Source organism: Rhineura floridana, chromosome 13 (assembly GCF_030035675.1).
Source record: "Rhineura floridana isolate rRhiFlo1 chromosome 13, rRhiFlo1.hap2, whole genome shotgun sequence".
Taxonomy (NCBI): Eukaryota; Metazoa; Chordata; class Lepidosauria; order Squamata; family Rhineuridae; genus Rhineura; species Rhineura floridana.
Window position 1 is genome coordinate 22,278,760 of NC_084492.1, and position 25,519 is coordinate 22,304,278.

At 43.5% G+C, this 25,519-nt stretch overlaps 1 protein-coding gene across 1 annotated transcript in view; it reads left to right on the forward strand.

The window, feature by feature from the left end:
• The first annotated feature begins 1,768 nt into the window (after positions 1 to 1,768).
• Positions 1,769 to 25,519, forward strand: part of RHPN2 (rhophilin Rho GTPase binding protein 2) — a 55,892-nt gene continuing 32,141 nt past the window's right edge. The window contains exons 1-3 of the mRNA XM_061594568.1: positions 1,769 to 2,137; positions 20,973 to 21,088; positions 22,668 to 22,796. Of these exons, the coding sequence (XP_061450552.1) occupies positions 2,069 to 2,137; positions 20,973 to 21,088; positions 22,668 to 22,796 (314 nt within the window). The 5' untranslated portion in view covers positions 1,769 to 2,068. The remainder of the gene's footprint in view (positions 2,138 to 20,972; positions 21,089 to 22,667; positions 22,797 to 25,519) is intronic.

A 25,519-nucleotide genomic window follows, 5' to 3' on the forward strand; every position in this document is an offset into this window, starting at 1 on the left:
TGTGGTGAATTAGCCCAAGAATTCATGTTCTTCAAAGATTGGGGCTGTCTACTCATAAAATGATTCATTCTACAAAAAGCTCACCCAAACAACAACAAAAAGTGTACACATAAAACTCCCCCCGCAGGAATTTTACAGTGAAGGAACTTAGCAACAGGTAGGGCCAAAATGATTTCACTTCTGACTGCCAGCTTCATAACGCAGGGGGGAGTTTTTCAGTCGGCCTGGGTGGCACAGCTAAGACTCACTCAATGGACTAGTTATCAGTAAATTTTCATAATTTACACAAACACTTAGTTCTTTAAAAAAAAAAAACTTCCATCGTTGGCTAGCATGAAGAGTTGCTGGTTATCTGTGGGGAGGTTGCCTCTTTGGTAAGCCATAGAACTGCAAGTGGCAGCTTCTCAGGAAAGAGCACTCTGGGTCCAGACTGAATATGCCCACCCAAGTTCTGTTCCACCTGAACTTTGCTGAGAAACAAAGCCTTCCTGGGTTCTTCTAGCACCTTTTGGCAACCTTGGTTGCTTTAATTGTGAATTTTTGGTGTGTCTGTGGTTCTTGACTTGCCCTTTGGTCTGGCTGTTGGCTTGTTCTACAGCTGCTGGTTCCCCTCTCCTGGCTCATCATTTCTGGGCCCTATCCACGGCCCTGCCGTGACAGCTAGACAGATCCCACCAGTGTTAGTATTATTTTCACAGTCATTGGGTGGGGCATTGTGGACATCCCCTTCAAATGTAAACACAATACCACAAGACACTGTGCTATTCAACTGCCACCTGATCAGCTGACACTTGACACACACACACACACACACATCACTCCTATGATTTATAGTCAATCTGCGTGGATACTGCCATTATATGGTTTAGTCACTAGGTGGCACTAGACTCACTTATATTCCAGGTGGAGTCGGGAGTTTCCTGTGTCTCTCCAGTTTTTGAGAGACACAATGATGCTCTTCTAATTATACAAAAAGCAAATGTTGCTGTTTGGCCCTAAAGAAAAGTTCCAAAACCCACGTTAGGGCATACCATCTAGAAGAACCTAATTTGAATGCCTGTGACCTGCTCCCACATTCCATCTGGCGACTGCAACTAAATGCGGGCTCCATCAACATCAGCCACCTTTCCCCCTCCACCCCTTTGCTTTGATCAATTGATTTAGTTTGCTATTGTTGTTGTTATGTGCCTTCAAGTCGATTACGACTTGTGGCGACCCTATGAATCAGTGACCTCCAGTAGCATCTGTCATGAACCACCCTGTTCAGATCTTGTAAGTTCAGGTCTGTGACTTCCTTTATGGAATCAATCCATCTCTTGCTTGGCCTTCCTTTCCACAGTGAGCTGCACCCAAACCAGCTTACAACGAACACACACTTATTATCAAATACAAAACATTGCATGCTTCTAGTCTGAGGAAGAGTTCTGGAGAACTCAAAAACTTACACGCTATATTGTAACATTGTGGTTGGCCAAACAAAGGGATTGTGGGATAACATTCCTGCCGAGCATCCTGACCAGAGTGTCCTCTAAACTTTCCATGACAACTCGGTTGGTGAAATGAACATCAGAAGGCAAGAAGCTGCTGGGTAGCGTGGAACCTCCTTTCGCTTGTGAATCTATCAGGCGCTGACTCTCCCTCTTGCTCTCAGCTCGAGAAAAACGGCTTCTTCTTCCTCCACGCCCCGAAATCTCTATTGACTCTTGTGGCTCAGCCTGATAAAGGCAGTTGCTAGGAGTGGACTTCTCCTGGCTCCATACAAATACACAAATCGAAGGAAGCGTCTCTCTCTCTCCCCCCCCCATACACACACACACACACCCCGTGGGCTTCCCCAGGTAGAGGAGGAGCGACGCAAGGAGGGTGGACTCTAGAGGGCAGCCGGGCTCAGGGGTTGGTCCAGCCGTTTCTTACCCAGGTGGAGGCGGCGGCGGCTGTAGTTGCGGCTGCCCGGGTGGTACGCAGGGCAGTGCTGAGAAGGGCTCCGAGGCAGGCGGTGAGCTCCAGCCTGGGCTGTCGCGTCTCTCTCGCAGCGCAAGGTGGGACGACTCGGGACCGACGGACGGCTATGACAGACGCGTTGCTGCCTTCGGGCTGCCGAGCGGCGGACCAGAGGGGAGACTGCTACTTTCGTAAGGCAAGTCAAGACAATCGGCCCCATTTGCTATCGGTGGCTGCTGGTGGCTGGATGAGTTGGCTGGCGGAGGCTGGCGGCCGGCGGCGCTCCGATAGGCGGGGTGGGGCGTGATGGAACCGGACTCTGATCGTACATACTCGCCTGCTGGCGGGAGTGAGTCCCATAGAACGCAAAGGGATTCTTTTTTTTTTTTTTTACTTCTCAGTAGACATTTCTCATTTCTGATCGAATGGGTCGCTCCGTCAGGCATTTGGACAAAGAGGTGGTGATGCTGTGCCTTGTATTGTCAAAAATGTAATTTTTATTATTTCAATTTGACTTTTTGGAGGGCTTTTTTCTTCTTGTAAAAAAAACAACAACCCTCAAACATTATGTACCTTGCCTCTTTTGAAGGTGGTGTATAAATGTTAATAATAACAGTGGGTGTGTTGGGGATTTTACTTTTTTAATATATTCATTTATCTAACTAGAGCAAGATGATCATAACAGTAGTTGTCTTTTGGAAGCTGATAAATGGAGCAACGCTGAGTGAGAATTATTGCTATATTTCCTAGCAGTGTTACTGTGTCCATAACGGTGGCTGGATGGACAGAAATTAAATAGGAACACTTTCACCCAGCATTGCACCATGGCGCTGGGAACAGCTATTGGCTTTCCACCTGTTAATTCAGATGTTGAAGGCACAGGAGGTCTGTCAGAGAAAATGCACAAACAGCACAGTGTAATGAACCGAAAAAGGACTGGGCTATAGATTTAGGGGTTTAAAGTGGGCAGTGCCCCTTTTATCCTATGGACTCGCCTCCACTGATGGGGCAGCACCCACAAATAACCGCTAACATGTACCATATGACAATCAGAGTCATTTTGATAGCTGTTTTTAAGTAACATTTTTGAAGATGTTTTGTTTTAATGTGTTTTAAAGTTTGTTTTTATGATGGTTTAATTTTTTTTAGTGCTTTTGCTTGCTGCCCTGGGCTCCTGCTGGGAGGAAGGGTGGGATATAAACAACAACAACAATTTGTTTTCTCTGATGGAGAGAGTAGGAAAGACAGCAAGCTTTTCAATAAGGTTCACCAGCTGCTCAGGGGCCACTCTCCATTTTTCTTAGAGCTTGGGCAGCCTGTGTGTCTTTACTTGGAAGTTACTCCTGCTGAGTTCAATAGCGCTTGCCCCCAGTTTTTGTGCATAGGATTGCCACTTGCTTCCAACTTCAAACCATCATTTAAACACAAACAAAAACTACAGAGCCTGCAATGTTATATTTTGACACTCTCTGTTGTTGACACAAATCTAGTGCCCTCCAATTTTCAGAATGCAGAAACTCATTATACGTTAGGACCAGAGCTTGGAAGATTATTTTTAAAAAGTAATAAATTACAGTTCCAGTTACATGGCGCCAAAAAGTAGTAATCACCGTTACAATTACAATTGCTCTGAAAGTAACTGATTGCTTTACTTTTCCTCCAAAGTAATCACTACAATTACATTTCAGTTACCTTTTTTAAAAAAATGCCTACAAGGTGCTGGCCTTGGCTGCTGCACCTCTAAGTAGCCTAAAACAACATTAAAAATAAACAGGTAGTAGAATAATTATTTTTATTCATAAGATAGCAATGGTGGTCTCTCCGCTGGTAAGGGTGGTGGGGAGGAAGACTGAGGCCACTACTCAGATCTTTGCACGCCAAACCAAGTGCACCCCCCCACTCAGCCAGCAAGCATAACCTCTCTCACTTAACCATCTCCCAGACCCTGCCCTGCCACCAACTAAGGGACACTCAAGCAAACATTTTCACCTGAGATGCGAAAAGGTTAAAATACTGCAAATGCAGCACAGTAGGCAGAGAGTGTGGTGGAGGCCACTTTGTGTGCCAAGTGCAAACACAGTATTCTCTGTCTCTGTCTCTCTCTCTTTCTCTCTCTCTCTCTCTCTCTTTCTCTCTCTCTCTCTCTCTCTCTCTCTCTCTCTCTCTCTCTCTCTCTCTCTCTCACACACACACACACACACACACACACACACACAGAGAGAGAGAGAGAGAGAGAGAGAGAGAGAGAGAGAGAGAGAGAGAGAGAGAGAGAGAGAGAGAGAGAGAGAGAGAGAGAGAGAGAGAGAGAGAGAGAGAGAGAGAGAGAGAGAGGGAGGTCATCTTTCACCTCCACAGTTCTTTATCTCCATTCCTGCTGCCTCCTTCTCCTCCTTTATCCATGTTTTTGACCTCTGGATCCTTTTTCCCTCTACTCCATTCTTCACCACCACTATCCATTTTTTAAAATAATTGTTTTCTCCACTCCACCCCGTCTCACTCTCCGCCTCCTCCCTCATCGCCTCCTACCCATCCACAGAGCATGAGGAAAGAGCGACAGAAGCCCAGTATGAGACACATGATTTTTATCCACAAATCAGAGGAGCAGAAGAATTCCCCTGCTCCCCCTCCCCAAGTAATGCCCCAAAGTAATTCTGGAAACGTTACAATTACTCCACAAAAGTAGTAAAATTACTCCTAGTTCTATTACAGTCAAAATGTAAAGGAATTACCCACTCGTTACTCAAAAAAGTAATGAATTACAAGTAATTCGTTACTTGTAACTAGTTACTTCCAAGCTCTGGTTAGGACCTATTCAATCCTATTATAAACCAAGGAAGCTGTTATTATACCAGCCAAATAGGTATAGCCTGATAGTATGCTGCAGCACTAGGTGCTAATTTGGTACATTCCAGCCCAGGGGGACATCTAAGAGAGAAAATTAGTAGTAAGCAACCTATTTAATAAATTGGACGGTATGATACGTTCCTCCCATTTTAGAGGAGCTCTTCCCCCTCTCCTGCTGCAATTATCAGCACTGGGTACAGAAGTAGTCCCTGCCCTTCGCTGCTCTTCTACTCTGAGATGGGAATCTCAGCTTCTTAAAGGGAAAGACATCCCCACCCCCACTTGCAATAAATCAACCTAGCAGGGATTTCCAGAAGCCAGGTCAGCTTAATTTTTTACTAAAGACTGCATATCTGCAGTTTCCAGACCAAACCAAGTGGGTGGTTCCTTGAGCTAAAGTAAAGATCTCTTTGGTGCAAGCCATTTTTTAAAATCAAGTATTGCAGCCCCTGTTTCTGGACTAACCCTCATGCAGTGAGATCCACAAGCCATTTCAGCGGGAATACTTGAGCTTCAAGCTGAACTCAGGGAAGGCGCCTGCTTTGCATGCAGAGTGTGTTCCAGGTTCGATCCCTGGCATAGCCAATTAAACTGATCAGGTTTGTGATGGTGAAGGGGAAAAGGCCCCTGCATGAAGAGCTACTGCCAGTCAGAGAAGGCAATACTGGGATGAAATGGAAATGGACTGCTTTCAAGTCGATCCTGATTTATGGCGACCCTATGAATAGGCTTTTCATGATAAGCGGTATTCAGAGGGGGTTTACCATTGCCTCCCTCTGAGGCTAGTCCTCCCCAGCTGGCTAGGGCCTGCTCAGCTTGCCACAGCTGCACAAGCCAGGCCCTTCCTTGTCCGCAACTGCCAGCTGGGGGACAACTGGGCTCCTTGGGACTATGCACCTTGCCCACGGCTGCACAGATGGCAGGGCACTTAACCCCTGAGCCACTCCCTTTGGGGGTGATCTTTAGCTGGCCCTTGACACCCAGGAGACACGAGCGGAGATTTGAACTCACAGACTCTGGACTCTTAGCCAGGCTGTCCTCCCCACTGTGCTATACCAGCTGTAGATGGACAATTTGTCTGATCTTGTAGAAGGCAGCTTGTTACATTCCAGCCAGGGAATATTTTGAAGGTACGTTATCCAGCCTCTAACTTGAGGGCTGGTTCAGGTCTGGTCAGTACTTGGATAAGAGTCCTTGAGTTCCATGTAGAAAGATGGAAAATAAACAAACAATGTCTCTGCTTTAATGGTATATGGATTACAGCTATGGCTGTAGCAAGCAACTTGCAAACTTGATCACAGTGAGAATACCTCCTCTCCTTAAACATTCTCCAAATTCTGATGGTTACAAAGCAAGTCTGAAACCTGAGTTAACTTTAGCTAAGAGCAGATTAATAAAAGAAGCTACTGGCCCTGGAATTGTAAAGGGGAAACTATTCAAAAGGAAATGTGATAAGTCATTTTAGATCAGGGCATTTTTCAGCCTGCTAAGAACCTGACAATACAGCCACTAGCCCCAGGTGAGTACTTAAAAGGTTTGGGAACATCTCCCTGCATATTAGATTACCAGGTTACATTTAGGGCACTACTAAAATTTTGGCAGCTCATTTTGTGAGCTCTCGGCATCAACAGATTTCAACAGGTGCCTCATCCGAAAGTTATGCAAGTGCTTCCATATAAGCTTGACCGAACACTGTCTGATTAAGATGGCTCTATGTAGTGTAACATCAGGCCTAAATAATGTGCAGACAGTGAACCATTTTCATTTTAAACAGTGGGACAAACATATCAGATTTCCCGCATAGAAAGCACTTCTTTGTAGGAAAAAAGTATCTAACTTTGGTTCTTCTCTACTAAAGGGGGTGAGGTTAATAAGCCATATTAGAACATTAAATTCCTCCTATTTCTTGCATGAGAATTGTGGAACCAAAGGACAACATATTAGCCATTTGCATAAGGTAATTTAAATCTGAAAATTTTCAGTTTGCATCTGAAGACTTTCTGATACTCTAGATCAGGGATGAAGAACTGGATCCTACCAGTTTTTTACCTCCTCAACTTTGGCAGATGGGATCATTCACCTGTCGATTGTCCATTGTCTCAGTGACTTCAGATGATTGACACTTGTCAGAGTTCAAAAGAGGTTGTTGTAACTACTGAAGGGTAGTTGCAAAAACCTCACTGGAAGACTTGCTTTCAGCACCAGTCATCTCCATGCATGATCGTGTTAAAAAAATAATCAAGGGTGATCTATTTGCATGTTTCATTAAAAATGTATATGGCAAATGAAGTGATGTACATGTGGCACTTTTTCTGAGTAATGGGTATAGTCTTACCAAATCCATTTGAAGTACTGCTGGTATCTGGAAAACACCATATCCTTCTCCCTCTTATAGAAAACCTTGTTTAGTCATTTTGTACTGACCATTCTTCATAGAAAAGGGGACTGTACATGAGACAAGTTCCAGATTTGTAGATAGCAATCAAATATAAAAATTATAAGCAAAAACATTTATACCAATAGAATATTAATATCTGTATGAGGCATTACTTAGGCTGAGTCTATAGTCAATTGCATACAGGTAAAGAATGTTTGACAAGATTTAGCTGTGACTAATGCAAAGCCAGCCACTGATCTGATGGTGTTGTTATTAGAGGTTTGGAGGGTGAAAAAAGCTCAAAGAGGAGGCGAACGTCAAAAAGCTGCTAAGGAAAAATGTACTATGTGCCCAATATATGTTAATAAAATCTTAGAGGTGACAATTGAAAGGAGTTATATAGTGAAAAAGTGTTCCTAAAGTATTTGGACTAGTGCAACATATATCAATCCTGCCAACTTTCTGGGTGGCCCACAACTGATACTAGGGTTAGTCTTCCCCCTACTTGTGACTCTTATCTGTCACTGTTGCTCTGGTCTTCCGTTGTTCATGGCAATGACAATCTTTGTACAAGTGGAGCCTCCAGATCAAACCAGAGCTCCTTACAGGAGCTTCTTTGCTCTTTAACGAAGATAAACATTAATGGTTACATCCCAAGTTGTTTATATGAGCAGGAAAATAGCTGCCTTAAAATATGGCTGTACGAAAATGTCTTTCATGCATTTGCCTTTGTTTAACTTTCTTACTTCCCAATTGTATTTTAAAAGCATGCTGATTAAACTGTATTTTAAAAGCATGCTGTTTATTTATTTTTTAAGTGACCTATTTTTTTTGCTTTCAACATGGATGTGGCTGAGTATGAGATGCTTGGGGTTTTCTAATCGGGTGGGGGGACTTTAACATCTATGGATTTTCAAACATTGGTCAAAGTAGGAAAGAGGTGATTGCAGGAACATCTTGCTGTTCCTTGCAGCCCTGCTCCTGTCAGAGATAGCTGAGAGATTAGTCACAGGGTATGACATGGCTGTAGGTACAGTAACTCCAGCGTGATGTGCAAACATACTCTCCAGCAAGTTAGCTAGAGTTGGTAACTTCCTTATTACTAAGTGTGCAGCTATATATTTAAATGGGACAAGTGAGATATTGATTCAGGAGAACTAACGAGCTGTTAACATTTATAACTCATCTTCATGTGGACGGTGCGTGTGCCAATGGGTGGGAATGTTGAGTACATTCCTCACATTAATAAAACACCTTCACAAAGAGAAACAGGCTTTGGCTGAAACTCTGTTTGACTTTCTTATTTGCATAGTTTGACTAATTCTTTTCTTAGTGTGGATTTGATCATTAAAATGCCCAAAGGTAATTCCAACGTCAGTGGCTTCCTTGCACTTGCTTAATAATTTGGGGAAGACTTTTAGAAGCACAAAAGGATCCTTAAAAAAATAAAGAGAAAGGTGTGTTAGAAAAATACTTGTTTTACTAGTGTTCCTTTTTTGAGCTCTGAAGGAAGAACAATTTGAAAGAGTAATTATTTCCTCATATTTTTTTTAAGTCAAAGTGTTCCTTTTTAGTTGTAAAAGGGAATATCTACCAGATAACTGCTGGCATAAAATCTCATGAAAGTACATTGCTTAGTTAGTTAAAAAGCAATACTTTCCAGTAAATCGTGTGTGGAACATTCAGGGATTTGTGGCCTTGTACAAGTCACTACCTTATAGGTTCTTATGTATAAAACAGTAGTAACAGTGACCTTTCTTACGGTCGAATTTAAGAGGATCTATGTTGCATTGGCCCCAAAGACCCATCTAGTCCACCATTTCTGTTTCCAGCAGCAGCCAGTTGTGTGTTTTTGGAAAGCCCTCCAGCAGGACCCGAAGACACCAAACCCTCCCCCTTAGCCTCTCCCTATTATCTATTCTCTGTGTAACTTGACTCTGGGATTACACAAAAATGATTGAGTACAGCTTGATCTCCCTACACTCTTCCCTCTCCTTACAGCAAATCTGTATTTCTGTGGCTCATATGCATTTAGTTACTAAAGAGTGGGACTGCATTGCTGGCCCTGCCTCAAGGTCGTGTATCTTCCCCCAGCCCCACCTCTGACAGGCACCTACAGGAGGAAAGCCTATTCACATAGACTTCCCTGAAAGCTGGACCCTGTGCAGTCAGGCTACTGGCTTCCAGGGATGCTTATGTGCCCAGAGATGTACATGTGTAGGCTTTCCTCCTTCTGACATCTGTGACCAATGCATGGACATCACAGGTGAGTCAAGGGAAGTCATGTGGCTTGGGGGCGAGGTCAGCTGTACGGCCCTGCTCCTTAGTCACTATGTGAGGACCCCTTCTTGCGTATAATGTATGGAGTGGTCTAAGACTTGGATGAGATGCTGGGCTGAGAAGTATTATAATAGAGAACAGGTGCCTTGGTGCAGGTTGAACTGCAGCAGATGACCTGGAAGCCTGGATGGAAATAAACCCAGCTTCCTTTTTACTAAATAGGGATGTGTTTCTTTGCCCTCTTTTTCACTGTTTGAAAATCAGAAAGAGAGAGAACTTTGGGTCCTTGTCAATGATTATACAGAAAGAAGATCTTAAATTGACCTCTCTGTTTGAACACCCACCTCGTGCCTTTAAAGGTTTAAACACAGGAAGTCTGGGTGGAAGGCTAAAGAAAATGTACTAATCAATGTCTCTTGACACATGGTCATGGCGTTTGCACACCTTTATCTAAAGCAGGGATGGGGAGCCTATGACCCTCCAGATGTTGCTGGACTACAACCCCCATTCTCCCTGCTCTTTGGCTATGCTGGCTGGGGCTGATGGGTGTTGGAATCCAACAACATCTGGATAGCTACAGATTCCTCGCCTAACGGGACCCACCATTGGTTCCATTGCTTAAGGGCCCCCTGCTTGTTTAATTTCAAGGCAATATCAACAGCCTGAAAAAAGGGGAGGTAAATTATCTTCCAGTTTACAACGGCTTCTCTGTTTGGGAACTGGAGGAAATTCTGCATTGCCTCTGGTGATTGATCACATGGCTTTTAACAAACCCCGGGTCACACTACTTCTCTGAAAGGTCGAGTTGATGACTTTGCTTCGGGCCTCTATGCTATGACCCACCTTTCTGCTGTCATGAATATGACTCAGTTTTATGTAATTACTGTGTGGCTGAGTACACGTAGAAGGTGGTAAAATATTCCATGTGCTGATTTTTTAAATAACCATTCTTCACAATTCTACTTGTACACAGAGGTTCTAAGCTTTGCATTACTTATGTCAGTAACACCATCCTAAGAATATATTGACTTGCTGGCTCAGACCAAGGTCCATCTTGTCCAGCATTCTTGTTTCAAACATTGGTCATCCAGATGCCCTCTTGGGCCCAGGACATTTTGCTACTCGAGGATAAGAACAACACATTTCCCCAAGTCCACTCATCCTACATACAAAAGCCCACCAGAATGACAGCTGAATCTTACATCAAGGCAGGTGATGGACTGGTGTACTCCACTGTAGGGGGGGGGAAGGTTATTTTGGGTGGGGGGAGCATTTCTTCACCACCACCTCCAGCACCTGCTCCACCTCATTCTTCCTAATTATAGGGCTGGCCCTGTGTCTCCAGAAGTCCACAAGCAGGGCATGAAGCCCTCTCTCACTGCTATTCAGAGAGAGACTACCTCGGAATGTGGATGATCCCTTTAGCTGATCTGGCTAATAATAGAATTATAGGCCATACCCGTGCCATGGGTGGTATTCAGTGCTTGCTCTACTCAGAGTAGAGCCATTGAAGTTAATAGCTAACTTAGGTTCATTCATTTCAGTGGGTCTACTCTGAACAGGCCTTAGCTGAATGAAACCCCATACATTTAAAGCACTCTCATACCACTTTAAAAATCCTTGGGGGCAGCCAGGACTGTTTAAAGTGGAATAAATGTATGAAGCAGATTTATCCATTGAGTTGAAGGGTGCCTTGTAGACCATTAGTCCAAGCCCATGCTTGATGCAGGAAACCTATAGCTGGACCATCCCTGTAGCCATCAACTGCCGCACTAGGTAACTATTTTCATTGCTGAATTAATAATAACATACCCTCCACAAGCTTGCTGAATCCTTTTGTTTTTAAAAGCCATCTAACCTAGTGGCAATCATCAGATCTTGGGGTAGTGAACTCCAAAAACCAGTGATATACTGTATCGCATGTGTTTTTTGTCAGACTCTTTGATCGACACTCCTTCATTGGGTGACCGAAGTTTCCAGCAGATACAGGAAGTAAATTAAAGTCCTCTAATGTAGAGCGCCCAGACAAAGGAGTTAATGGAGCTCCTTGGCTAAGCATATATTTGTGTGTGCACTGAAGTATTTACTGAGTCAGGGTTTGTTTACTCTGGAGGTAGGACAGTAACATTGGGTAGAGCAGATTGTCTCATTTTAACCACTGAGGCACACCTAGATCCAACTTTGTGCCATTAGAATGCATCTCAGCTTATCAGTTGAAAACGCCCATGGTATCAATTGAAATGCCTCATACCCTCTGGCTACATTACATGACAACATCTATTCTGACGAATAGAGCAATTGGGGCTTTGTTGATGCCACGGTTGAGATTTCTAATTTTGAAATCCAGCACTGTCAGTGTTTAAAGGAGGGTGTGTGGAACTGGTTTCTACTTCTTCTAGGCACAAGGCATTTTATATTTTGCTTTTCCGGATTTGATAACAGCTTCATTTATTATCATATTATACTCTTAAGATTGGAATATTGACTACCCAGTGTCAAATTTTTTTGCTAACTGTTCTGAGAGTGCTGGCTATGAAGCAGTCATTTGAGACACAAATGCGTAAACCACTGGATGGAAGAATGCTTTTAACTGTGTGCTTTAGAAGGTTTTTAACTGTTTATAGAATGCTTTTCTTTTTATTGTTGTTAAACTGTTTTCTTATGGTTGCTGCCCTGGGCTACTTCAGGAGGAAGGGTAGGAGAGAAATTTAATAAATAAATAAATATTGATGGTTTGCATATCTCTCCAGGTGAAATCAGTTGCAGAGCCAGACTTTTTTTTGCAGAATAAAAAAACTTTATATATTTTATTATTTATTTATTTATTTATTTTATTAAGCTTATATACCGCCCGACTACCAACAGCTCTCTGGGCGGTGAACAATAAAAATACAATAAAAATAACACAATACAGTATATCACAATACAAAACTGTACAAAAAACTGTACAGTCTAAAATCAAAATATAATAATTTAGAATTAACAGGAATTAAAATGCCTCAGAGAAGAGAAAGGTTTTAACCTGGCGCCGAAAAGATGATAGTGTCGGTGCCAGGCGCACCTCCTCGGGGAGACCATTCCATAGTTCGGAGGCCACCACTGAGAAGGCCCTAGATCTTGTCACCACTCTCCGGGCTTCCCTATGAGTCGGAACCCGGAGGAGGGCCTTCGTAGTAGACCGTAGTGTATGGGCCGGTTCATATCAGGAGAGGCGTTCCGACAGATATCGTGGTCCCGCGCCGTATAAGGCTTTATAGGTAAGTACCAACACTTTGAATCTGGCCCGGAAGCATATTGGAAGCCAGTGCAAACGGGCTAGCACAGGTGTTATATGCTCAGACCGCTTAGTTCTTGTTAGCAGTCTGGCTGCCGCATTTTGCACTAGCTGTAGCTTCCGAATCGTCTTCAAAGGTAGCCCTACGTAAAGCACATTGCAGTAGTCCAGACGCGAGGTTACCATAGCATGTACCACTGATGTGAGGTCCTCCTTACTCAGATAGGGACGTAGCTGGGCTACCAACCGAAGTTGGTAGAACGCATTCCGGGCCACCGAGGCTACATGAGCCTCAAGTGTGAGGGAAGAGTCTAAGATGACTCTCAGACTACGCACCTGTTCCTTTAGGGGGAGTGTAACCCCATCCAGGACAGGGTATATATCCACCATCCGATCAGAGAAACCATCCACCAACAGCATCTCAGTCTTGTCAGGATTGAGTCTCAGTTTGTTAGTTCTCATCCAGTCCATTGTCGCAGCCAGGCAACGGTTCAGCACGTCGACTGCCTCATTTGAAGAAGATGTAAAGGAGAAGTAGAGCTGCGTGTCATCAGCATACTGATGACAACGCACTCCAAAACTCCTGATGACCGCCCCCAGCGGCTTCATATAAATGTTAAAAAGCATGGGAGACAGAACCGAACCCTGCGGGACCCCACATTGGAGAACCCACAGTGTCGAGCAATGTTCCCCAAGCACTATCTTCTGGAGACGACCCGCTAAGTAGGAGCGGAACCACTGCCAAGCAGTGCCTCCAACTCCCAACTCCGCAAGCCTCTCCAGAAGGATACCATGGTCGAAGGTATCAAAAGCCGCTGAGAGGTCAAGGAGAATCAACAGAGTTACACTCCCTCTGTCTCTCTCCCGACATAGGTCATCAAACAGGGCGACCAAGGCAGTCTCAGTGCCAAAACCAGGCCTGAACCCCGATTGAAATGGATCTAGATAATCGGTTTCATCCAATAGCGCCTGGAGCTGGTCAGCAACCACACGTTCCAGGATCTTGCCCAGGAACGGAACATTGGCTACTGGTCTGTAGCTGCTGAAATCCTCTGGGTCCAAGGAAAGTTTTTTCAGGAGTGGTCTCACTGCCGCCTCTTTCAGACAGTCAGGGACCACTCCCTCTCGTAAAGAGGCATTAATCACTTCCTTGGCCCAGCCAACTGTTCCTTCCTTGCTAGTTTTAATTAGCCAAGAGGGGCAAGGATCCAGTACCAAAGTGGTCGCACGAACCTGTCCAAGCACCTTGTCCACGTCCACGTATAGGAAGTAAAGGAAGCAATACAAACACAATTAAAAATCAAAAAGCATCTAGTAAAGGACATTACAACTGCTGCAACAGGCAAAAAAAATTCATTAGATTGTATTGCGCAATGTCCTACTCAGAGTAGACCCAATGAAATTAATTAACCTAAGTTAGTTCTGTCCATTAACTTTAATGGGTCTGTTCTGATTAGGGCTAGCATTGTATACTACCTATTAAGTGGTCCACTGAGACCCTCCACAGTTTTCAAGTAAGGGGAAAATTTTGGGGAGCCACTGTTTTAGATAGTTTCCTGCTGTTGCAGCAAAACAGCAACAGGTGCTGTCCAAAAGATCTTGCCAACTGTGCCTTGGTCTGCCCTTCCTCAGAGTGAAGTGTCCACGTCACTGTTTTGTTTGGCAGTGAGCAGACAGGTGGGCTGAGTGGAAGGGAGTGGTGGCAGTGGCCACCTGCTAGCCAGCCAGCCAATTATCTGTCGCTGAATGGAGACATGACGGAACCTGACCCGTCCAGTCTGCTGCCTTAGCCATGTGGCTCACTATAGTTCAGCATAGGGCTGGTCCTACTCAACCATCTGCTTGTTGATCCTCTTGCAACTGGAGATGTTGGGAATTAACCTGGGAAAGTGTGTACTCTTCCAGTGAGCTGTAATTCATTCCCCATGCTCAAATACATAGAGTAGAGCTTGGATTCAATATTGGCTTTTTTCTCCATGGTGCAAAGTTTGTATGTGGGGGGTGGGGTTGAGATTTTTATGGGGTTGAGATTCCCCAACCTCAACCTCCCCCCCCCCAGAAGTAGCACTTGAACCAGGCCCACAGATTTTGAATTCTGGGTCTCCCTTATAGTTGGTTTCAGAGCAAAGCTTGTCAGTAACTAAAGATTAATTCACACTGGCATGTTATTCAGGCAGTTTGGCAAACATGACACTTCCTAGAGATGATTATGCAAAGTTCTTGGACTACTTTACCCACATGTTCCAATTATCCCTGTTTATCAGGGACAGTCCCTGTTTACTGGAGCATGTAAAACACTGTACCTGTTTTTCCCTCCTTTGGGGACACAACACTGAAATTTTGTTAGTGTGAGTTGGCTACGTTTGACATGCTTCTTTGGCTTTCTCCTCCAGGTCTATGGAAGTTAACATCTCTGTATTGGGTCGAGTCGTGACTAAAGTCCCATTTATTTCCATGGGTTTGCTTTAAGTATGGCTAAGTCCAGCCCTCTGAGTTATGGGCACGGATGGTATCTGTGAGTCTAAAATACACACAGTCTGCACACATGTGAAGCTTAAAGTACAGAGAAGTCCTTTTCTTAGGCAGGGGAGGCTCAGTTTGAACTGTTGGCAATGTATTGTGAGACTTATGTTTTTCAGGCAAACAAATGAACAAATAGCTTCTTGGTTTTTTAAATACTGCAGGACAGGCTCTAATAGAGTAATACAGAGCTTCAGCAATGGAATAAATCATAGATCATGATAAGCTATAGTTTCATGTGACATTTTTATTTATTTATTTATTTATTTGATTTATATCCTGCACTTCCTTCCAACAGGAGCGCATGAATGAGCCATAGTGAACCTGTGGCTTGCATGTTTGCCCTCTCTACTATACCTCCTTCTGTTGTGAAGCTTTTGTTTCTGGTTTAGATTACTGTAACTTCTTTTATTGCCCAAATTTGACAAATTGTGTTTAATCTAACTATGGCTTGTTTAAACAAACTACATTTAATGTTAACCACAGTTTAGGTTTTGAGTACAACACTAAACTGCGGTTATAATGAAAAGAGAAGTGAAAGTTTCCAGTTACGTTCTTGCAGCTGCACCAGAGGAGGAGTTGGGAGTACATGAGCCTGAGGCTTACTGCAGCTTGTTCACATCATACTAAACAATGGTTTTGCATAGCATCCAAATGCTGTAAATATGTAGTTTGGGGCTAGGCAGTGATTGTTGGCAATTATGATTGTGGTGTTATTGGCATGTCCCTATTTTCATATCTGCAGTGTTGGTGGGTGTGTTTTACAGACATAAAAAATATCGCAAATCTTTATACCCTGCCTAGACCCAATAATGAATGGACGTTGGATGATGCTGTTATGCCAGCTGGTGGTGTTCTCAGCTCCTACAGGTTTCTTCAAATATTTCCCAGCATTTGCTACAGTTGGACTTCAAGCAGAGGCTTCGAACTCTGTTTCCTGAAAAAGCTATTGCAGGATGTGGTGGTGATTAGGCAATTATTTTGTCATTGGAATGAACAGAGACATGATTTAGATTTGAGACTTTGAATGTTGAACAAGTTGTGGAGACATGGAATCAAGGTGCCTAAGAAATACCTCAGTCCAGTGAGACAATTTTCGTAGGAGATGATCCAAGAGATCATACCTTAAGCAACAATTCTTGGGCAATGTTGGTAGCCTGGTTGCCTTAGTTTAAAGGAATGTCCATTATTTCTGACACATTATTGGTAAATGATATGTAATGGATGTTGCTAATTTCTGATCTGTGGAACAGAAGCAGACTTGCCATGTGGCAGGGTCTATTATTATTATTGTAATTATTATTTATTAGTATAAATTACTCACTGGTCACCCGAAGGTCTCCAAGCAACTTACAACAGTGTTAAAAACAAAAGTAAATATACCATACCATAAAAACAAAATAATAAAACACACCCACCCATACAGCAACATAAAGCTTTGGCAGCATGCTAATACAAACAAAATCATCACATTCCAGACAATAGATTTTGGATGCCATAAAGACAGCAGAGTGGAAGATGGAGGGATCAGATCAGAGTATAACGCATACTAGGAAGTCATCCTTAGAGTAGCCATGTGTCCTACTTTACAGATGACACATTTTCATTTTAATGAATCTTCTATTTGAAGAATTGTCCAGTCCAAGTCCTGTTTAAAATTAAGAACCCTAAAAAAGAGAGATCAGGAGACTTGAAGTTGCCTATCAATAGTTAGCCCCTGGACTGGAATATAAAAAAAGTGCACTGGAGCAGGCCAATGGCCCATCTAGTCCAGCATCCTGTTATAAGAATGGCCAACTAGATGCCTATGGAAAGCCCACAGGCAGGATCTGAGTGCAAGAGCACTCTCCCCAAACTGAGCAGACATACAGGTCAACCTGGTCGCAGTCTTCTTTACTAAAGTGAGACGTAGTGTATTTCTCCTCAAATCAACATAACAATTTCTTAATCTGCATATATACATCAGGATATGCAAAATGTATGCAAATCAGTGTCCTCTTGCCTTTTTTGTGGTGCATTTCCTTCTTTGTAATGTGTACGTTCTCCTGCATAAGGCATTTTTGAGATGGATAGCTGCTGTTAATGATTCTGCAAAGTTTGGCCCACACATAGGTTTTTGACAGGCCAAGCCCACCTGCCGCTCCCCTGGAACAAGTGAGAGTGCACTAGGGTGCTCCTGTTTGTTTCTTTGCAGTGGGGCTTGCATGTTTAAATTTGGCACTGGAAGAAGCCCTTATGTTTTTAGCAGGGATCAGATCCACCCTGGAACTCCCAGTCAGAGCTAAGGCCTTGCCAGCCAGCTCTGATGCGTGCCCAATTCCCTTAGCCAGTCTTACATGGCAATGGGAAACAACCATTTTAATTTCTCACAATGTCCCCAATGTAGTATCACTCTGAGGTGCTGTGGGAAATTTAAATGGTTGTGTGCTGCCAGGTAAACCCACAGTCAGAAGCCTATAAATATGAGGGGTCCTGCCAGAGGGCTTTTGCCATGGATCACCTCAAACCGGCCTTATCAGATCTCCTAAAATTTGAAACCAGCATTAGATGCCAGTATTTTCTTGATGTTGAGGCCTTGTCACCATCGTTGCTGAATTTGTTCTTCTTAAGCAAACTGTTTTAACTTTGTTCTACAGTCATAATAATATTTGAACTTCTTATCCATCCATAAGAGGATTTTTGTTATCACTGACCACAAAAATGAAGACATTTCTATTTTAACAATACAGCAGAAGTGGAATGCCTTCTGGTTCTCTTTGTGAGATTGTACCCTGAATGCAGGCCAGATTTTTTCTATCTGATCAAGATTTTGTAATAGAACATTGAAGGAAAATACACTCCATTGTCACTATAGAATCCTCCTATAGACAGTCATGTTTTCAATCATCAAGATAGCCAGGATTGGAAAGATATTTTGAATTCCTATTTGCCAGCATTTAAAAAAATGTTTTTAAGGTGCCCTCTACTCAGGGGCTGAACAAGCTGCCTGGGGGACTGAGATTAACTCTCTGCTCTTTTGACCTATGTCTATCCTGGCATTCTTAGTCAGCCAGAAGGCAAACTCACCATATGGGTAGTGGACTATGTGGATTTTCTGTGAACAATTATGCTTTATTGAGAGAGCCCTTCTTGGACATCACTGTCCTTGATAACCATTGTCCATTCTTGTCATTTACCATTTTTAGTAGAGTGTTGGGGAGAGGGGGATGATGGAAACCCAACTTCCGGCATTTTTGGACTATACTGATTATTGAGATCCTCTCCAATCTGAGTTGACACCCAGAGTTGGATGGCCTTGTTAGATGATCTGTGCTGGGAACTGGACAGTGGGAGAGTGTTGCTGTTGGTTCTGCAGGACCTCTAAGCAGCCTTTGAAGCAATCAACCATGGTATTTTTCTGTGACATTTAACTAGGATGTTCTCTGGTGGGACAATCCCAGAGGGTGGTGCTGATTGATTAGTGTTCGAACTCTAGGCCATTGGCTTGTGGTGCTCCTTCATAGTTCTTTTCTATCTCCTGTGCTGTTCAGTATTTACATGAAGTTGCTGGGAAAGCTCATTTGTGGTTGGGTGTCATCAATACAATGTACTGTTTGCATCCAGCTCTATATTTCTTTTCTCTCTGATGCCAAGGAGGCTGTAGGAACCCTGAATCCCTGTCTGGCCACAGTGATGAGCTGGATGTGGGTTGACAAACTGAAGCTTAATCAAGGCAAGACAGAAGTATGCTAGGTCAGTAAGAATACTAATTTGGCACTAGATATATGCAGCCTGTTCTAGATAGGGTTGCACTCCTTCTGAAGGGTCAGGTTCACAGTCTGAGAATGTTCTTAATCCATTCCTGCTTCTTGATGTCCAGGTAGCTCCTATGGCCAGGAGTGTCTTTGCTCAGGTTGACTGTTGTACCTGCTGCACCCTTTCCTGGAGAAAGCAGATCTGGCTTCTGTTGCACATGCACACATTAGTCACCTCCAGAATAGATTACTGTAACCCACTCTCTGGGTAGCTGTTGAAAACTGTTGGGTAACTGCAGCTGGTGTAAAATGGAGCAGCTAGCATAATTTCTGGGGTTTATTTTTCTAACCACATTGCTCCAACCTTGTTTAATTTACACTGGCTTCAGAGCTAGTGCAAGGTGTTGCGCCACTTGAGGCAGGTAGACCTGCCACTTCCAACTTTTTCTAGGGGTAATTTGTGCTGCTGCATTACCACCACCAGCGTACGCATTCCAAGACATCTGGGCCATTTCGCCTAGGAATGTCTTTCTGAGAAAAGGTCTTGGAGCAGGGAACTGTGGATGAGGTGGCCCCAGAGAGTGCCTGCGGCACCACTGCTTTGCAGTGCCAGGAAATACTATTTTAAGTTGCACAGTAGTAAATTTTGGAACACCTTCCCCTCAAGACCACTCACTGAGGAAGGACCCTACCTCAGACTGAGGCACGGGGGGGGGGTCCAGATAGCACTTTGGGAGTGCCACCATCACTACTTTCCCCCAGTAGCAAAGCAGCAATAGCACTCCTTGAGGCCATGCTACAATGGGCTGAGGGATGGGGGTGGCAGCATGTTGTGGCTAGCAGGTGGATATGTTGAAGGCAGTGGTCACTGGGCTTGGAGGGAAGATCTGCTACTCTCCTGGTTCATCACTGAAGGCAGGGGCTCGTATTGCCTAAAGAGAGGCAGGCCCTGACTGGTTTCCATTTTTGTTGTTTCTGGGCCCAGTTCAGTGTGTTAACATAATATAGCCATTGGCTGGGCTGGTTATTATATTGGTTTGTTGTATTTTAATGGATTGTTGTTTGCTCTCCCAAAAATCTTTGGGCTGAAGGATGAGAGGATATTTATTGTTGTTGCTGCTGCTGTTGTTATATTTTATATATTAATAATAACAACAATAAGTTTACTGAGTAAGTTTTCAGACCATATCAAATACAATGAAACATACACATATTTAAAAACAGATGGTGAGTACATGAATCTTAGCATATATGACTAAAATCTAAAATAAAAATGTCAAATTAGTTAAAATATTATATATACATTTTAATAAAACAAACTTTTCTAAACCAATAACAATAATACACCTATCACACGGGGCCAGGGTATTTGGAAGACCACCTCTTTCTGCTTGAACCTGCTCGTCAACTGTATTCCTGTTCAGATGATCTGCTCTGTATTCCACTGCCATAAAAAGTTGGCAAGGGCTCGAAACAGAGCCTTTTTTTGCCATGATCCGTGCACAAGAGGGAAGTATCAGCAGGCTCGGGGGAACCTAAAGGCTTGCAGAAAAATAAGAAGAAAAGCCTGTCAGGGAAAAAAAATCTGGAAAAGGGGAAAGGAGAAACCTCAAACTACCAATAACAGCTGAGCATGCTCAGTGGACGCAGCATACTGACTGTTGGGGGGGGTTGGAAAAAGAAGATGAGGAGGGAGAGGGAATGGAATGGAATGGAGTGTCTTGAACAGGCATATCAGACAACGCTGTAACATTTTGTTGTGGGTTCCACTTGTCACTGTGTGAGATTTGCAGAAGAGTTATAAAGAATAGAAACTATTAAAAAGGGTAACAAAAGGTCTGTTGGCAGATCTTGGCTCAAGATACAGGACTTGGTCAAAGACACAATTCCTCTTTAATGAGAATTGGGAAACACTGTGTTGGATGACATGTATGGTTGGTTTGTTCGTTCTTTCATTCTTTGGTCATCTGCTTTTGACCAATAATGCATTTCTGTAATCCAGGGATGCAACCCTCTTGCAGAGACTGGACGGAGCAAACTGCAAAACCAAAGAGCAGTCCTGAACCAACAGATACTAAAAGCAGTGAGGATGAGAGCTGGTGCTGAAAACCTACTACGGTATGTTCCCACGACTTTCCTCCTCCCTCTGTCCACAGTCACAGAATGCAGCCTTTGTTCTTTTTGACAGGAGCAGCCTCCAGTTCCCAGCCAGGTGCTCAGTTGCTCCCGATATCTTCCTTGAATAAATTGTAGCAGGGAATTCTGCATGCAGACCTAATGTAATATTTTTAGGCTTTCATCTTTAGGAAATGTGTCTGCTCTAAAAGTCCTCCTCTGCTTTTCTTTTCACATGTTTTTAATTTAAAACAAATCTAATTTATTTATCTTCTGCCTTTCCACTAAACAATGCACTCAGTGTTTACTACAACTTGGATAAGGCCAATAACGACACAGACACAGCATCAGCGTTTCAAACAAATGCAATAAGATGTATTTTCATAACTTGTTCAGTAAAAAGGTATTTCAGCAAAAGCAAGCCATTAGAATAGTATCAATGATTGCTCAATGCATAATATAACTGGAATATTTCAAACAATTCATTTCATAAATAGAACGGCTTGGATCCTAAGGTACGTTAGCCGAAGGAAGTATGCAGAATGAACGTTTCTCATCCCTTTCTTCTTCTTGCAACCATCTGTGTCCCCCACAAAAGCCTGACAGGAGATTTGCCCCCACACCCCACTGAACAATGTGGGATGGGGCACAGGGTCCTTCCTAAACATTGTGTCATGGAGGAGGGGATGTGAGACATGCTTCCTGAACTTCCTTAAGTTAACTTAGAATCCAAGCTAGGAACTGAAAGCTGTGTGCATACTTGTTGCTGTTTTTGTTATTAGACCTATTCATTGCTTGTTATACAGAGGTCTCCAAGTGGCTTACAGCATATTTACAAGCATAAGCATAAATAAAATACATTATAACATTGACACATTCATTGAAAAACATATGCAGTTCATGAAAAATATATAAAACATGCCTTCTACAGTACCATTACAAAAAGCTTTGGCAGCATGCTAACAGCAAAAACATCATAGTCATCATCCATTCAAAACCGAGGGGAAAAGGTTTGTTAAAATGGCCCCCTTTTATTGAAAGGGCATAGGCCTAATTCATTGTTTTGAAGTTGAAGCCATGGCAAAAATATTAGCTAAACCTCCTTGGAGAAGGTGAGGGCTTCACAGATTCTAGCTGATCTTTGTTGCTAATAAGTCATCTTTTGAAAGATATAAACCTGTTTCCCTCTGTTGTCAGGGCCAGCTCTACCATTAGGTAGAATAAGACAGCTGCCCCAGATGGAAGGTAGCAATAGCAGATCCCCTGGCTGTCGCTCCCTGACCATTTCCTTCTGTTGGAGGGCTGTGTGGACCACTTGTGCCCCCTAAACTAGCCTGCTGTCTTCGCATGCCTTGTTCAACTGCTGCCACTGGTATTATCTGTAAGCCATTCTACTTTTTTTTTTTTTTTTTGGCAGCTGGCCATGTCCATTCTTGAACAAGAGTTTTTTCACATCTGTTCTTAAGGAAAAGGGGGAAATCTTAGAAATGTAGAGAATGCCACTGAGGCCTGCTACACAGCTAAGAGGCTGTTCTCAAAACACTCTCAAAGGCATGTGTCCTTTTAAATTTGATTTTGGCAGAGCGACTACCAACAACAAAGTGCGAGAGCAGGTGCTGCTTGAACTCAGTTATGTAAACTCGGATCTGCAGATCCTCAAGGAAGAACTGGAAGGACTCAACATCTCTGTCGAGGTTTACCAGAACACCGAGTAAGTGGTGGGAGTGCCAGAGGGAGAGGAGGAGGTATTGCATTATTGTTCTATGGATCTGTATGCTACCTGAGAGTAAAAATGAACGTTTGGCTGGCGGAGAATGCTGGAAAAAAAATTGTAGGGAACAAGGTGTGCAAGGGGCAGCCAAAAATATTCAGTTTGGTCTGGCTGTTGACTGAGGAGATTAAGTTAGGGTATTTACTACCTCCTTGGAAAAGGTATTAAAAGCAATTAATTCTGATCTCTAATCCCCAGAAATGCCTTGGGGAGATGGTTTGGATGGGGAGCGGCAGAGAGGGCGAAGGCTAACTCCTTCCTTTGTATTAATCTGCTCAAAGCCAACAGACGAAGGGGAGAGGAGATTGGCAGTGGGAAGCTTTATGCCAGGCTGCAGCTTGAATGCTGGTTCACTTTTTGATAATTATTTCTCCCTTTCGTTTAATAATTTATTCCCCCTCCTGCAAAAAAAAAAAAAAAAGATTTATCCCAGAGTGTACATTTGAATTCTCTTAAACTTCAAGTCCATTGTCTTTGACGGAGGCTGCTTCCGGACCATTGCTAATGTGTGGGTGGGTTTCACTCGTATACCAGCAAATTTACGTTGTGGAATTAAAAGGGGATCTGGTGCTCTTACGGTTCCCTTTCCCTTTTAAAAAAAATCAAAACTTTTGCAGTAAGGAAAGTGACAGGAAAATGCGTTGGAAAGTGCGGGATAACAATCACATAGGAAGCTGCCTTGTACCAAATTAGACCCTCTGGTCCATTGAGCTCAGTATTTTGTATACCGACTAGCTGCCAGGGTTTCCAACAGGCTTCTCTCCCAGTCCCACCTGGAGATGCTGGGGATTGAGCCAGGGACCTTCTGCGTGCAAGGCAGACGCTCTGCCACTGAGCTACAGCCCTTCCTACTGATGTCACTGCTGGTGCTTCACTTGATGCAGTCTTGTACCTCCATGCAAACAAATTGAAACAAATACTCAATAAACAGCCAATGTCATATAACCCCCTTGCAAACTTTGTGAAAACAAATCAGAATGAATGCTCAATAAAAAGGTCATCTGGAAAAGCCTAGAGATAGTTGCAGTGTCACTGCCACAGGTCATAGCCTATAGAGTGTGTGTGTGTGTGAGGGGTTGAACATGTGGTTGCCACTCAGAGGCAGCAGTTAAGGGCAAAAGGGGGCTGTACTGTTCCTGGGGGGCATGGTTTGGCGGCCACCCACGAGAACTGCATGAAAAGGACATCATGTCTGGAGAGTAGGTAGCTCTGCCCAGTGTGGCCTGGCAGTGCCATTGGTCTGCACACCAACTGGTAATGCTATCCGTTCACCAGATGTGGCATCCGCACTCTATAGCCTTGTGCAGTCCTTACTCTACCACGTCACTTGCAAAGAGGGAAAGGAACATATTGGGAAAGCAATGTATTAATTTTGCCCCCATACGCTCTGTATACATTTAAAAGCACTATGATGTTAAACAATCATGGCTTCCCACAAAGAATCCTGGAAACTGTAGTCTGTTATGAGTGCTGGGTTTTTAGGAGACCCCCTCACAGAGCTACACTTCCCAGAGTGGCTTAACCATCAATCCCTCTTCCCAGGGAATTCTGGGAATTGTAGCCCGAGGTCTCTCAACACCTGTAACAAACTGCAGGATTCTTTGGGGGAAGCCATGACTGTATAGTGCAGATGTGGCCTTAGAAAGCGGAATGCACCTGAGACTGCTTGAAATAATACCAGCTGAGACTGTGGACAGAGCCAAATGAAATAATTGTTGCCTCCCCAAATTAAACATCTCCTGAGGAGCACTGTTGCAAACAAATACTAGCATGCTTTTTAAAGAGACACATGCTTGGGGTCTTGCTTTGATTGACTGATGGAGAGTGGGATAAAATCCTGATCTTAACAGGCCCATAGCCCACACTTCAGCATAGATTCAATGGATTTTTTTAAAGAAAGGATTGTGTGTTATGGAAATATGCAGAGATACTCAGCACCTGAGCTGTGTGTGTGCCAGTGTGTGTATTTACCTAAGTAGCAGGCTTTTATCCTGCATTTAGATCACTGAGAATTAAGACTTAGTAAAATAAGAAAAGCTACTTTATTTACAGAAATATATAGTAGATAGGAAAGGCATGCCTAGTTCTAACTAACTTAAGTTGGAGGCTCAGTGCCCAGATTTGGGTATTGCCCTCATGGCTCAGGAGAGAGAGCAAAGACAAAGATGTCTCTTCTCCTTGGACAGTCGAAGAGGAAGACAAAGGAAGGAGGGACAGGTCAACTTCCCTGAGCATATCAGTTTACAATGGAGGGAAGTTAGGTAGAGAAGAGCACAGGTAGGCAAGCCTAGCCAGCTGGAGGACCCTAACTCTATCTTCCTTCTGGAATACAAACAAAAGAACCCAAACAGGAGTTGCTCTTGCCCCACTTCCAACAGTGTGCCCTGCCAATCCAAATGGAGAAGTTTATTATTCTCCCCCCCGTGCTACCCGCTGCCATGAAGTTGGCAGTTCGAATGGTCACAATGAGAGATTGAATTCCACTCTACATTCATCTTAGAGCTGGCGGGAACACAGCTGCCCATGGAAATGTGTGCACAGACCTGGCAGCTTAATAAAGACGGATCATGGGGGAATGCTTCACATCAACAAGCAAAGGGTTCATTTTAATGTCGTGGCTCATGCCAGGGATTTGGTTTGGCTTTTGTCTTGTTGGTTTTTTG